We start from the raw sequence: 16,869 nt of genomic DNA, 5'->3' as shown, positions 1-16,869 counted from the left end.
AGGAGTCTTGCTTTGTTTACAATATTAATATTGGTTAAATACACATTGCCAGTTTTTTTATTAGTGTTATCAATCTGGGAAAAAAAAATTTAACAGTGTGGCTACATTTGCCAGCATCAACTTAAAAGGTTAGTAGTTACACAGCCATTAGGAATAGGTCATTGAGAAACAGTATCTGTTGTTCTTATTGTATTATTATGCAATTCTAGCTATAGGTGTCAGTTGGTGGTAAATAGTCTTAGAATTTAACGTTTTCCTAAATTGAAAATGTATTTCCAATAATGCTTAACTCTACTGAAACTCCCACATTTCCTCCCCACTAACAGCTTGTGTTAGAGACTGCAATGGTGTCAATCTTGAAAGAGTGATAACATTATTTGAATGAGGTGCTTATATACAGTACCAGGGATAGAGGGAGCATTGATGGAGGTAGAGAGTAGGTCACTGAGGGTATAAAAGACTGGAGTAAGTGATAACAAAGCTGAAGTTTTGATTATTGTTTCAGGTTTCCTTTGAAATAAAGGAATTAAAACTTTGAATTATATTGTATTTGATAATGCTAATTTCATTAAAATGTTAATAACAAAATGGTTTAATGAAATTTTGAACAAAACTGAATAACACGTGGCATGCACAGAAAGGAATTAAAAATGGTGCCAGGTCTAATAGGGTTAAAACAGACACAGATGTTAATTGTGCTAGTTGTTATACTCATTGTTAACATATGTACCTCTGAAACTATTGATCTTTGATCTGTGTCTTTGCTGAGAATAAAATTATACGGGGCATAAATAATGGTGTCTTCAAACCATGTTCTATAGCAAAACAATCTCATTTCATGTTTAATTGTTAAATCTATAAACAGATTGATGGATTGACCTTGCTCCTGACCTTGGTAACCTTTTTCAACTTCCAAGAACACTTAGTACAGTTCTGCCCTAAACTATTTTAAACTTGCATATTAATGGAAATAACACTGATGGGAAGTGGTCACAATTATAACACTATTGAAAGTGTAATAATAAAGGCCAGTATAACTAATAAAATAAAATTGCACCTTTTTGTATTTAATCATTTAAAATAATACATCAAAGAAATTAGTTCTACCAGTAAGCATAAAGTTCAAATTTGTAAGTAATGCAAATCTAATACAGTAGCTAAAATGTTTATATCATACATATCTTGTGAACAAGTGTGGTAAGTTATAGTATTAATTGATTTTCACTGTGTGGTCAGCTTAATATATTTGTTATGTAAGAAATAAAATTAGAAAACACTTTCCAAAGTGTCTGGGGTTTCTGCCATTACTTGACTGTAATGATAATAAAGAAGCCATATTAAAGGAAAATGTGGTGAGAACTTGATTAAAGAAAAATAAAAACTAGTGTTAGCCACTACATATATTTATAAATATATCAATACATGTGAACATGTCGTCTCATATACCTGTTTCAAATGTGGAATAATTTTGTCTAAATATACCTGTTTTTTACTGTTAGCTTCACTGCTGTGGTGTGTTCAACTATACTGACTGGTTTCATACTGCCTGGTCTGAAAAGGCAGAAGCTGTTCCACCTAGTTGTTGTAAAACTTTGAAGAATTGTAACAACACTCCTTTGACAAATGTCACACACATCTTCCATCAGGTATAGGGTAGATACTTAAACCTATTAACATAATTTTTTTCTGTATATTAAAATATTACTTCTAAAAGTCTCTGTTAATGTTGTAATAAAGGCAACATGGTACACACTAGTAATATAGTTTGAAAATGCTGGTCTGTAGATGATACAAAGAATGCTAATGTGTACTAATGATGGCAATTATATATATTTATCTGCTATTCTAAATTGAATTTGATGTGTTGGAAAAAAAGCATTGCTCGGTAATGAAATTCTATTACAGGGCCTTATTTTTTTATTGTTTACATCTATTTAAACGTTTTTGTAGTAAAAAATAAGAAAGCATTTTATTGGTTAATGTTGAAATAAAAATGAGGAATACCAGTGTTAGCATGAACAATGTTTCTAGATAATGTTTTTTGTCGAATTCACAGTCATGTTTTATGATATGTGCATAGTGCAACCAAGATTTGTAACTAAATTTAAACTTTTAACCAACTAGCTGAGAATATTGTGTAGATATAGATCATGGCTGTTAATTACATTTCCTCAAAATCCAAATGTGTATTTTCAACATAAATGTTTTGCAAAACTGTTTCTTTCTTAAATATAACCAGTGTGAAATGTTTTTAATATTAAAATATTTTTTTATGAAAGAAGATCTTATAAAGCACTCCTTGTAATGTTCTAACTTTGCAATAGGACCAAATTTTTTTTGCACTCAGAAATGTAAATAGTGTGAATGCTATTTATCAGTGCAGGTAGTCTTCAAAGAGGATAATAATAATCTTATTTTGTAGGGGTGCTATGATAAAGTTACCAAATTTGTGAATGAAAATTTAACAGCTATTGGAGGTGGGGCTGTAGCAATTGCATGTTTCCAGGTACGTAATGAAGGCAAATTATTAAAGTATTGTTTTTTACTTGCTTGGTTTGTCAAGTTTGTGCACATCAGTAAAATTAGATATTGTACAAAACACATAGGAGGTTATACAGAGAATAAAAAAAAAGGTTTAGATCATTAAACATATTAAAACTAAGTAGATGATGAAAGTTAAAAATCTAACAATACGCATACTTATTAATTAATCCTTGCAATGAAAGTCATTTCCATAATAATTCTTTTTACCTCAGATGAGAAAGCAAAGGTGTACATGAAGGAGCAACTAATAATAGTTGAATATTTTCAATCATTTGTACAGTTTTTGTGGTAATAATTAAATTATTTATTCAGAGCCTGATTTCTTGGTAGATATAATTATTAAAAGGTTGAAACCTGTCTGGTCAATACAGTATTGAAGTAAATATATAAATCTGAAATTTTTGAAGGTTTTATAATTTTCATAATTCAGAGAGTATATACCGTATTACTTCAAATTTAAGACTCGCCATTTTCACAGTTTTACAAACTGAAAATTAGGGTGTGTCTTAAATTTGAGGTATTATTTTCTACTTTTTGAAAGTCTCAAACTTCATTTTCCTCGAACAACAAAGATTTTCAAAAAATTCTGCATTAACAAACAGATTGGACTATATGTTTAAAAAGAAGTTAGCTTAAAAACACTAAACCATGTACAGAACATGAAATTTGCAGATTTCAGCACCTCTAGCGGTGTAGTTGGATATCACCATCTTCCGTCTGTGCCTGACTTTCCTGTTGTTCAGATGCTATTTTACTGCTTTTTTATTATTATTATTATTATTATTATTATACCCATTGGAGAGTGTTTTATGTATGAACGATGCCAAATTTAAAGTAACGTTGTTTTGTGCACTGAACAGATCAGGAATCATGCATCTGTTAAAACATATACAGTGATTGAGCCAGATGTACGTCATTGGCGTGGTATGAAATCTAAGTTTTCTTGCAAAAAAAATACAAAGTCATTTTCTGGCCCAAGAAGACATCCTGAAATTGATGCCACTGCTTTAAAGTATTTCAGAGAGTTACAAAATAAAGGACTGTAACAAGAGATGTCTTAATATTAAAAGCAAAAGAATGTTCATGAAATAGTGGTATTTCTTTCAAGGCTAGTTGTGACTGGTGTGAGAAATTTATGGAAAAAAGGTTTATGGTAAAGGACAACAATTAGTCCCAAATTGCCATCAGATTTTGAAACAAAACTTATTGAATATCAATGTTACATTATTAGTCTATGCCAAATGATTTGGTAACTCAGATGAAATGGAACTTTTTACCAACGTGCCATACAACTACGCTGCAAATGTCACTGGTTATGAAAAGTTAAGAGTTAGTGTCATGCTACGTGTAACTTCAGATGGAAATAAATTATCACCATATCTCATATTAAGCAGGAAAACATTGGGAAAAAATGTAATAGCTCATGCACAAAAAAATGACATCAGAGTTAATGGAAGAGTGGTTGGGATGTGTATGGAAACATTGGCTTAGGGTGTTATTAAAGCAAAGGAGCATGCTGGTAATGGATGCATTTCATGGCCATATCTCTCCAATGAAATTAAGAATAGGTTAAGGAATAAAACCAGTGATCTGGTGATAATTCCTGATGGAATTGACAGGTCAATTACAACCTCTTAATGTGTCCATTTAACAAGACATTCAAAGATCATATCGGTAAACATTATGATGCTTGGTTGAATAAAGAAAATCATGCTTTGACATAGAGTGGCAAGATAAAAAGGGTATAAACATCAACAACAGTGGAGTGGATTTCAAAAGTTTGAAAAGAAGTGTCACACAGTATTATTAGAAAATCATTTTTAAAATATTGTTTATCCAGTGTTGGAAGATGGAACGCAAGAGGACATTCTTTGGGACAATAATGAATCAAGTGTTGAAGATGCTTCAACTTTAGCATATATAACAGTGAGTCAGAAGAAACATCAGAGTGACATTTTGATTAAATAAATAAAGTAGGAAGAAACATTAATGTGATGAAAATTAAAATTTCTTGTATGTTTTTTATATGTACATTTTATTATATTTCATTTTAAATACATTATTAATATTTTTGATTCATTAACAAACTCTTAAAACATTTACTCCTTTCTAATTATCATCCAAATTTTTTCCTCCCATAAAAATCCCTTTCTAAAAGTGGGGTGCATTTTAAATTAGAAGGCATCTTAAATTCGAAGTAATACGGTATTACTGTTTGTTTGCAAGACAGTGACCAGAATTTGTAAAAATACATGCAGTGTTTTATTTAGCATTTTTATTTTGTACATAATTTAAATATAAATAAAGTAAAACATTTCTTTTTTTACTACAGCTTCTAGGAGTGATTCTTTCATGTTGTCTTGCAAAAAATGTCAATAAGGCAAAATATGAACCTGTAGCTTGAAGAACAGTTGGCTTCTTTGCTATAAGGTGAGTGTTTGCTTGAAAGTTGTTTTATAATATATCGTATTGTTGGATAAGTCATTTGTTTATTTGCAGGCAAACTACACTGCAAAAACTTTCCATATTTTTATTGTTTCAGAAAACTATTATAAGTAGGTGAAGTACTTACATTTTAGACGATTAACATCGTTATGTATTATAATTTATCCCAGACAAGCCATCAGTTTATGTTACGTGTTATAATTTATCCTAAATGAGTCTCCATTTATCATGTTATTTATGATGATTTCAAATAGCTGTAAATTTTAATTTAGAAGTGAAGTTGAAAGTTAAGGTATATCAAATTTGATATTTGTCATCAAGATTGATACACAAATTTTCTTTGTTAATACAAGTATATTTTAAATACAAATAATACAATTCACAATAACAGTTATTATAGACTTTTACAGTTTAACAAACTTGCAGACAATACCAAGTCTTCTATCTGGAACTGAAATTATCTATCATTCACAGAGAGCAAATTAATCTCACATTGATGCATATGTACAATTCACTTAATTGAGTAGCTAGCTAACTTTTCACTGATCACATGCAAGTTTTTCACAGCTGAAGTCATACGGTGTCTTCACATAAGTACTAACATCCAAAGTTAATTCTCTAAAGTTGAACAGTTCATAATGTTCAAAATCTATAAACATTCCTGGTTAAGTATACATAGTTTTCTAATTAATAAGCATTTATCACAATTTTAGTTTCCTAGATTTATAGTATACTGACTGTAGTGAACCAACAGAATTATTAAACTGTGTTTCCATGTGTTGTGACTTATAAACTTTAAGGCAATGTTCTATAAAGTTCAGTTGGCAAAAATTCTGGCAGTCACTAATAATTCATATACGTTGTTGTTTCTTACACTCGAGAATTTTGTACAAACTTAGAGAACAGGCAAGACTTTCTCAATACACATGTAACAAAAATTTACATTTCTAAATATATATTTAACTGAAACATCAATATTAGAATAAATATCTATTGTAATGTATTTAATATTGATGTTTTAGTTAAATATACATTTATAAATGTATGTACATTTTACTTTTATTGCAAAAATATTTGTTTTACTAAAATATCAGCACAGTAAAACCCATAGTACATTATACTAAACAATAAACAGATTTTAGAAATCCTTGTGTGTGTGTGTGTGTGTGTGTGTTATATCCCTAAATAAGTTTGTAGAACTAGGGAGACTGTCATGATTAAACACGTTATTGTAAACAAGCACATAGATCTTATAAAAATGAGGGGTGACACATGATGCTAAACCATACTTAGATTTCAGAAAACTTTAAATATATTATGACACATCAGTACAAGTCAATACAGAGACAATAGAAAACAGTGAGGGTATGATGTTATGTGTTTATTAAAGTTAGTTGCACATGTTTTCATACATTAGGTGTGGTAATAATGTATAATTAAAGTAATCAGCATAGGTGGTCTTACCTATTGAACAAACAGGGTATTTGCCTCAGGCCTCACACACGGAAGGACCCCTGATGCTATGCCTTTTTAATCTACTTCTTAGTTTTCTTATCATTATGGAACTTCATTTACTGAATTCCTCCCAGGGCTCCAGAATGACTAAGACTGCCCATACTTATTATGTAATCTGAAAGTGAATACAAGTAGATTATTTGAATTAGAATGTAATAAATATTTTAGTACTTGTTTATTAACATCCTTGCTATGGACATCCTTTTCTGTGGATGCAATGAGGTTTTTCTAAGTTGCATTTAAAATTTAATTAACTATTTGTGTATCATGTCATACAAATAAACTTGGCACAAAAACATAACTAACAATCTAAACTTTAATGTTACACAAGTTTTAAGTTTTTACTTTTATAAAACAGTGTTTAAAAAACTCCCAAATTTTCCCCTAGTATGAGAATTGTGACATTTTTTGTAATTTACTTATTGTCATCATTCCAGGTAAAGAATAATTTCTATAGCCTTCAATCTTATTTGCTTAAAATAAAATGGCATATCAAACTTTTCATGCCATGTCCGGCTGTCACAATTTACCGATAGTTCTCTCTGAAATTTAATACTGTATTATTTATAATTACAAAAAAACCCAAAATATTAACCTATCAAATGAGATACTGTATTACATTTTTCTATACAAAGGATTGTTTATTTAGCTTCCAGTTCAAACTTTATTTATACAGGAAAAATATTGTTGAATTTGTAACAGCTCTTGTCACAGTTATAAAGCCAGAAAAATTGATAGTTATAGGATGTTGTTAGCTTTTGTGTGTTATTATTCTTTGTTATGTAATTATATAAAAAAATTACTTAGTGCAATAGTGCTGTTAGTATAAGTCTAGGGTTAAGTTTCATTGACAGTTAACAGCAAAAATAAAAATAAAAACCAAGTAAGTACTGTATTTCTTGTTTTTCATGTGTGTGTTTTCTTTTATTATAAAAGTAATTAAAATGTAAAAATTATGGACTTTTTTAAAGAATAATAGTAATATATTTTTGAGGTATACTCAGAAGCAACTCGCAAGTAGCACATGTTATGTAATTCAATAGGTTAATGTGAACTGCACATTCTGCAAGTGGTTTACAAATTATTCGGTAGGAATATCAGTTAGACATATTTTATAGCGTAATGAAACAGTAAACTTTAAGTGTAAGCACATGTATACTGTTACAAGTTTTAAAGTTATTTAGGATAAACTAATGTAGCTTCTTGTTACAAATTGAAATAATTTTAGAAAGCAAAAAGGGAATATTTAGATTCTTCAATTTTGTTTTCATAGTTACAAGGTTGGTCAAATTGAGGGTTTGTACAGAGTTAGGGTAGAGAAAATAAGATGAAATATAAAGTTTTATTGAAAAAAATTTTAAATTTATTTAGAAGATTTTAAAAACCATGCAAATGAAATTAGATACTTTTCAGGTAAAGAAAAATATTTTAAATGTTAACAAAAATCAGTTTGCACTCAACAACTCTTTGACACTATTTATTTATGGAGAAATTATTAGTGAAAATATTTCATTCACATTTTGATTTTTTTTTTGTGCACAGATAACTTAATGCTTGCTGAAAGCTTGCAAAATTTTCTAAAGATACACAAAACATAGAAGTTATGATATGGAAAGTTAAAAGTCAGTTTTTATGGTGTATCAGCCAAGCCCATAGTGAGAAAATTAATAGTTTGTATGGGCCTAGTTCATTGGACCAATGCTTCCCATATTGGAGAAGGAATGTTAACTCATATTCAGGATTTACTGAATGTACCTACATGATATGTACACAAAAAGTCATAAGTTGCATTTGTACTTAAGATATGTTTGGGAATTAGAGACAGTCTGACTCAGATCATGAAAAGTTAGGAGTATAAAGTAATGTTTATATGAACAATAAAGACATTGTTATCTATCGTATATTGTGCATATCGTACTTGCATAGCCTCTGAAACCTAAGTATTCCTGTATGTTTTGTCTGGTAGTTACTGTCCAGTGAACTATTGCAAAATCAGCAGTGTAGGATTAAATAAATAACTGATAATTCTGACGTAAAATACATAACACGTGTTGAGTGGCACTCTGTAGAAGGTCATGGCCTATTCACTTTGATCCCTACCATTGCAGAATAGTTAAATGAAAAATTTAGTTTGTACTTGATGTGTAGTATGTATGTACAGATTTGCATTGATTACATTATGTAACACAAATTTTGTTCCTGGATAGTATGTGTTATTTCTTAATTGCTTATGTTGTAAAAGTACATAAAATGGCTATTATTCCCTTTAAACTTTGCATTTGTGACCTGGATAATGAAATTTAGAAATTAACCTATTTTCTGTGTAAAACCAGGCAAATTTGCACATTTTCATTTATATAAGGTCTGAATAAAACAACATATGAATCAAGATTCACATGTATTTATACTATAAAGTTATACAAAAATGAATAAAAATGTTTAGAAGTGAGTAGTTTTTCCGAGATTTGCAACTGTAATGTCGCGTACCAGCCCCCAAATATAGTCTCTCATCATGTTTTCATTATAAGCTCTCAGGTCACAAAAGCAAAGTTTGAAGAGAAAAATAGGTCTTTTCCATTTACTTTAAGCACAAGCAATTGCGAAATAACACTTTCTGCCCATTAACAAGAAAAAGTGAAAATTTTGTTGCATAGTGTTATCTGTGAATTTTTTAGAAAGTATGCTTGAACCTACTGAAATGGACTAATAATCTATGATCTTGGCTATTTAAGTAATGAGTCTAACTTGTATGGATTCCACTGGCTTTTTTTAAATTTGCTTGTGTTTCAGAGAACCTTCCATGACATACAGATTACAAAAAATGAAACTAGAATACCAATAATTGTGCAGTTGTATTGGAACCATTAGGTTAATGTTGTGTTATCCAATTATTTTGGTCAGTTCTTTACAATAAGTATTGTAACAAGCAAAAAATAAAATTACTCAGTAAGATAAATTTTGTGTACTGTACTGTTAGTGAATGATACAAAAACAAATTGAAGTTAAAACAACATAACCATGAACTGTTAAAGATGTATAATTAACAAAACACAGACATGCATCACATCAGTAAGTATTAGCTTTATATGTGCTTCAGAACAATCGTACAGTGCACTTTAGATCAAAAACCATTAAATAAAAATTAGCTCAATTATAAGCATGCATAGGTAGTTGGATTTGAGCAAGTTATCATTTAATTTAAAAAATATCCATTAAATCTCTGTATATGGACTCAGTCATTTTGACTGCTCTTGTAACCATTGTGAAACTATAAATATAATAAATACAAATGCACTAAATGTATTTGCCTGACATTTATTAAGTTTTGGTATGTATTACGACTATTGTACACCAAGAAATCAGATTTTGTTTCCTTTTTTTTTTATAAAGTATTTGCATTAAAGATTTTCCTGTAAATTTACAAAGCCTTTCACTGGGTTAGTCTGAGTGAAAGGTAATTCTTGTGCTAAGAATAAATTGCTTCTTTTCCTGTTAAAGTTTCATATTTCATTTTTATGACATATAGAACCTCCTAAATGAATAAATGTTTCTGTTGATCTGTTACTATTTTTTTGTAACAAATCATTACATTATAAGCTCATAAGTTTTGCATCTGTTTTAATTATTAATTTTTCATTGTTGTTTGAAAAGAAGAAATAAATCAACTGGCTGGAATGAAAAGAGCTTGTTGTAAAGAAAGTTATTGCACTATTTAATTTATGTATTAACAAGAAATAACATATCTTCACTTTTATTTTTTTGATGTAATAAAAGGCAGATAATATAGTAAATAATTCTTTCATTTCAGGTACAATGCCTCAGAAGTTTATGAAACTTAAACCTCGCAAAATGTATTTTTTCTTCTGTCCTTTCAGAAGCTTGTGAGCTCAAACCTTTCAACGTTTTGAAATTAAATTATCTATTCTTTTTTTTCTTTATATATTGTTCTTGTACATTTAGCTTGTTACATGGTTTACTATCATAAATGAATTAGCCAAGTTAAAAATTTCAAGGTCAGTGTAGCATCTGTTAACTATCAATTATGTATAACTACAGATTTTTTATTATCTTGTTTTATACTTTTTGTACCAAAATTGGCCATTTCTAAGTTTATTTGATTGTGGATATTTTATACACTGCTTTAATTGTATATTACATTCTAACTTGTGGTATTAAAATACAAGAAATTGGAAAGTTTTTATATTGCATCAAATAGCAAAAAGTCAATATGTGAAATGCATTGTATAGGTATCTACTGTCAATTGTATTATTACTGTAGGCATGTAGATGTTCTATTCATTTTTTTTCTTTTTTCAGGTTTAAATAAATATGTATGTATGTGAAAATCATACAAGTTCATTTTAAGTGATAAAACTTAAATTTATCACCAATTGTATAAATAATGTTTAAATATTCAGCAAAAGCTAATTAAAAATGTGGACTACCTTCAAATTTTGGATTATTTTTTGATGGGAAAAATTACAGAAAATGCAGTTATAACTGGAAATTTTGTTATACATTTAACTTTGTGTTCACAAAAATTGAATGTACAAATATCTTTATTTCTTTAAGTGTCACAATTTTTATATGTACTAAATGTTTACACAAAATATTTATTTCTGTCATGGTTGTCGTCTTGAGACATTAGATACCAGTTTAGTGTTGTATAAACACTTTGCTTTTAGAGATCTGCGACTTTGTGTAACAAGTTACTACTAAAACTGTAAAGAAAAAAGAAGTAATATATTTTGCAACAAAATTGTATTCAAGTATGTTTTTATTGTAACTCAAACCATGTGTATTATATAAAACTGATACTGTTTACTGTGAAATGGCACACATTTTCTTCATATATAATGTTTTAACTGATTGATTAACAGAATATATTGGAAAGTGTCAAACTGTCTAAAAATACAATTAAACATGAAAGTGTATGAAGCATGCATAATTTAGACAGTAAACAGGAAATGCTTAGAGAATGTTGTTTTGAAAAATAAAACTGTAGGAGCATATAAAGAGATGTAGCCTAAATTCAGTACTAATGTACATCTGCACATAAACAAGGTTTGCCAGAGTTGATATTGTAATGACATACTCTCTGTAAAATGTTATTGGTTGGTCTTAATAAAATGTATTTTGGTGTACCAACAGTAACTTTACAAAGTCACAGCACTAAAATCCAGGACTCGGTTCCTATTGTGAAACTGTGATTAAGCAAACACAATAATTTTAATACTTTTATTTATTCTGCATATTTGCTCTATTTAGATTGTATTTATTTCGAGGTATAATGCAATTTGAGAAATATAATTGGGATACACATTAGTGTTCTTTGATAATCATGTATATGTACGACACAGATGATAAACCTTGCAGTAGTTTAAAAAAAGCTTTTTTGCTGCTATTTTTGTCAGATTTTCTGAATAGGTGTTTGATGCATAGTAACTGATTTATATAGCAGATAGAAAACAAGGTTCAGCATAAACACTGAACAAAGATTATTATTATTATGTGTACAAACTTATAAAATAACTATTTTACCTGCCCTACATTTTTCTGTGACTTGTGAATTGGAATACATATATAATTTTTGTGTTAAGTATTTATACTAGAATTTTATTTCAACACTGAATTTTTTTTTTTTTATAAAGTATTAAAGTGGTTTATTCATTTCTAAGTGCAAGTAATCTTTCAGAAGAAATCAAGAACTAATAGTAATATGGCCATATCTCCTAATCTTTAATTGACAGTTACTATGACTTTTCAAATTTACCCACTATGAAATAAAACCATTTTAGTTTTTACACTGAGTAATTTTGAAGGTATTAGAGAATTTTCTCTGTAGCAACAAGATAAATGCATGTAAACTAAATTGTACAAATGGGAATTAACAAGAATGTTTTATCAAACTATAAATTTAAGAACATAATATATTTGTGTCATTTTTACTGTTGGTAGGCTTAGATGTTATAAGTGTGTAGTAACTGTTTCATAAAAGCATTTCTTTTGCTATGTAGAAATAAGTCCGAATTCCTTTTACTTTTTGAAGTTCATGTTTTAATATATCATCTGTTTTGTCATTGATAATGTACAGAATTAAAATTATTTTCTTTATTAAATACATTTCCAATTATCCACACCATTGTACTGTGTGATTTAATACAATGTGTAAGATTTTATTATAACATTTTGAAGTGAAACACGGAATGATACAGCTCATGCTTTGGGTAGTAGGTGGTAAATAATCCATCATTACCAAGACATATTTGTAAATATTTCCTTCTTGATATAATGACACTTGAATAGAGTTTATTATAATTTCAATATATAACTGTACAATAATTTGCAAATATTTTAAAATATTACATGCTTAGCTCCTCCATATAATATACTAAGCATGTTCTAATGTTTGCATGCCAAGCTGCAATGCATAAAAAAACAGCCTTTGTGGTAGCAGGTTCTGCCTGCTCCTAAAGGGTGGTTCAAAATTTAGAATGGTGACATTACTACTGGGTCAGAGTGGCACAGTGTTTTAAGTTCATAGTGAGAAGATTGAGTCTCAGACTTACTAGTGCCATCTCTGTTTGTTAGGAAGACACTTAAACCCACTTGTTGGAGCCTACCCAGTTCTATAATGGGTACCTGTGTTTTAACCTGGGGAATGTATTCTTGTTCTTATTATGTTGGGGAAACTGTCGTTAAGCAATGGCTCTTATATGCCATATTGGCTAAACTTCACTTTAATTCTAAAAACTTACAAAGTGTATGACAATATGTCAGTCAGGCTGTATCTGCTACATCCATTGCCAATAAGGCACCAATACCAAAACTGTAGCAGTCTTTGATTTGTTCATAAAGAGTACTATATCATGTAATTATGATACATCTATATGTATCTATACAAATTATACATAATGTGAAAGTTGTCCCATTCCTTTAAATTTCAGCTTTTAATTGATTGCTGCATAAAAGTTTAAACACATTTTTCTTTTAATAGTTTTTTTATAAATTTGTGTTCTAACATTTAAATATTTATTTATTTAAAGTACATAATAATAAAACATCAATTATTAAGGCTCTACACCTTTCTAGTAACTTGATGAACCTCAGCCTTTTAAATTTTTACAAACAAGGCTACACTTGGATGATTTTTGAATTCTTTTCACTGCTTGTAGTTTCTCAAGTCTGCAGTTGGTTAGTCCAAGTGATGAAAGTTTACATCAAAGTTTTTGCACAAGAATTCTTTACATAATGAATACACCTTCTGTTTATCATCTTAAAGCCTTATGTATTATTTAAGCCATTTTTTGTAGCAATGCTCAGAAGGATGTGCAGATGATTTAGTCCAATTTTACATGCAGAAAGATAAGCTTGTCGAGTTGGGCCTGGACCATCTGTGTTTATTAAGATAAGCTTGTCGAGTTGGGCCTGGACCATCTGTGTTTATTAAGATAAGCTTGTCGAGTTGGGCCTGGACCATCTGTGTTTATTAAGATAAGCTTGTCGAGTTGGGCCTGGACCATCTGTGTTTATTAAGATAAGCTTGTCGAGTTGGGCCTGGACCATCTGTGTTTATTAAGATAAGCTTGTCGAGTTGGGCCTGGACCATCTGTGTTTATTAAGATAAGCTTGTCGAGTTGGGCCTGGACCATCTGTGTTTATTAAGATAAGCTTGTCGAGTTGGGCCTGGACCATCTGTGTTTATTAAGATAAGCTTGTCGAGTTGGGCCTGGACCATCTGTGTTTATTAAGATAAGCTTGTCCAGTTGGGCCTGGACCATCTGTGTTTATTAAGATAAGCTTGTCGAGTTGGGCCTGGACCATCTGTGTTTATTAAGATAAGCTTGTCGAGTTGGGCCTGGACCATCTGTGTTTATTAAGATAAGCTTGTCCAGTTGGGCCTGGACCATCTGTGTTTATTAAGATAAGCTTGTCCAGTTGGGCCTGGACCATCTGTGTTTATTAAGATAAGCTTGTCGAGTTGGGCCTGGACCATCTGTGTTTATTAAGATAAGCTTGTCGAGTTGGGCCTGGACCATCTGTGTTTATTAAGATAAGCTTGTCGAGTTGGGCCTGGACCATCTGTGTTTATTAAGATAAGCTTGTCGAGTTGGGCCTGGACCATCTGTGTTTATTAAGATAAGCTTGTCGAGTTGGGCCTGGACCATCTGTGTTTATTCCCATTCCTTTGTTGGATTACTTGTACACTAAAGTTCAGTCACATTTGAATTTATAATGTATGCACATTTTGATCATTCTTTTGACAGAAAATGTCCATCCTCATTTCTTCTATTTGCGAGGTTTGCTTCATTCAATCTTATTCAACAAATTGTATTCATAGCATGAACAAATGTTTAAGAAACCTTGACTGAAGCATCAGTTTAGACCACCCACCTCTATCCATATTTTCTTTCTTAAATCACAGATAAAATCAGTAAGTTATAGAAATGACAAATCAATTTCAGGCCCTCAAAATCATTCATTTAGAGGAGCAGCTAACAAATTTTTTTGTTAGTTATTACACAAGTTGCCATACCATTAATCTAAGAATCCAGATGGAATATACAAGTCATCTTTGCCATGTCTCTTGAAAGTATGCTCATCTTCTTTTGTCATATATATATCTGCACTCACTCCTTGAGTTATTAAAATTACAAAATCAGGGTTGGCAAGTTTAAGATACTTTATAATTTAACCAGCATCAAATATTTTTAATAGTTTCTCTGACAAATTGTGAACTGAATAGGAGAGGAAATGTAAACAATTACCAGAAAAAATCACACTGTGGGCTTTTTTTGGATAAATCAGTGGTCAGTAACCTACCAATGTATTTTATGGCATAGTATAGCATTAGAAAATGTCAGATATGATGACTGTATAATGCTATTATGCTCTATTATTACTTTATAACATTAAAAATATGGCTTAAAGTTTTTGTTTGCTTGGAATCAAGCAAAACTTTACACAACACTACCTGTGCTCTGCATACCACAGATATTGAAACCCAGTTTCTAGTATTATAACACCACAGACATACCTCTGTTCCATAGAGAGCAGCTTTAAGTTGTCTCAAGATTACAAACATCACTGCTCTATATTATTTGTACCTAATTTTTTTTTTTTTTCAAATTTGAATTCTTACAAATAAGTTATCCTGAATTTTAAAATACAGGTCTTAATATTTATAAGCATATATAACCAGCATACCATAAATGTCTTAACATTTCAATCAGTCAGAATTAAGTCTGCATTTAAATAACTAAGTTTTTATTTTACATGTGTTGAGAAAGCTTTGAAGTTTAACTAAATGCAGGCTTAATGTTGATTGATTGAAGTGTTGAGGAATTTATGGTATAGTGGTTGAATCTTTCTGTAATTAAATTGACTAGTCAAGAATTTTCAGAAAATTCTTTTCGTCATACATTGACGTTTGTTATATGCGCTATATTAGAAATTGAAGTCAGTATTACTTTCAGTTAAAATTATGAGCTGTAATGCGTGTATTACATTTAAAACTAAAGCCATGTGTGGTTGCACAAAATCAAAGCAATTTGTTTTATACTTCTTAACTTATCAGTGTTGAACAATTAAAATTAAATGCATGTAATATTTAGTTGAAAAGGTGATGCATTGAACATAAAATAAAACAATATTAACTAAAGCACTGAAATGAGTTTTTACTTTTTTTTTAATGTTCATGTGTATTCTAATACAGAATCAGTTCTGGTGGTGAATTTAGTAAAAACAACTGAAGATAAATCAGAATAAAATATATTCACTAAATTTGATAAGGATGAGCAGATAATGAGAATGCAGAAGATGGAAATACTTCATCACTTTTCACTCTTCATGGTCATACTTCTCACTCCAAGTAAGTTATGTGACAAAGGCCTACACCAATTTGTCCTTATTGAATTCATGTACAGAATGTTTGGTCAAAATAGAATGATCATCTAATATAACATACTATTTACATAAGCAACAACCTTTTCCACAATGTTGAAAACCCCTACATAGAGAACTTCTTTCATAAATTGCATACAATCTACAAACTCTCCAGGAAGATTTATTGATGTTGAGAATACAGATGTCCAGTCAAAGATCAGTACTTTAATCATGAAAAACCAACCATTTCATTCCTTCAATAGTCTGAGGGCTTTGTACAAATGTGTCCTAAATATCCTCAGGTCTGTGAGATGGCTCTGCAGTCAGTTCTGTACTAAAGACTATTTCTGGTCAATGTCCTTAGATGATAGATAGTGTTATGCTTGATGAAAATATGCTCTTGGTGCAAAACTCAATATTTATCAAACTCCTTCAAAGCTGAGAGAAATCAAATGGAAAGGGACAACATTCAAGAATCAA

At 30.0% G+C, this 16,869-nt stretch overlaps 1 protein-coding gene across 2 annotated transcripts in view; it reads left to right on the top strand.

Moving 5' to 3' along the window:
- Positions 1 to 12,641, top strand: part of LOC143243975 (tetraspanin-7-like) — a 34,903-nt gene extending 22,262 nt beyond the window's left edge. The window contains exons 4-7 of one of the 2 annotated variants that reach the window (XM_076487879.1): positions 1,500 to 1,646; positions 2,423 to 2,506; positions 4,877 to 4,974; positions 10,313 to 12,641. In XM_076487879.1, the coding sequence (XP_076343994.1) occupies positions 1,500 to 1,646; positions 2,423 to 2,506; positions 4,877 to 4,948 (303 nt within the window). In that variant the 3' untranslated portion in view covers positions 4,949 to 4,974; positions 10,313 to 12,641. The remainder of the gene's footprint in view (positions 1 to 1,499; positions 1,647 to 2,422; positions 2,507 to 4,876; positions 4,975 to 10,312) is intronic. The other variant, XM_076487880.1, reaches the window with a different exon arrangement.
- The last annotated feature ends 4,228 nt before the right edge of the window (positions 12,642 to 16,869 follow it).

Source organism: Tachypleus tridentatus, chromosome 2 (genome assembly GCF_004210375.1).
Source record: "Tachypleus tridentatus isolate NWPU-2018 chromosome 2, ASM421037v1, whole genome shotgun sequence".
Taxonomy (NCBI): domain Eukaryota; kingdom Metazoa; phylum Arthropoda; class Merostomata; order Xiphosura; family Limulidae; genus Tachypleus; species Tachypleus tridentatus.
Note: the sequence above shows the minus strand (reverse complement) of the source record. Positions and strands in the feature narration are given on the sequence as shown.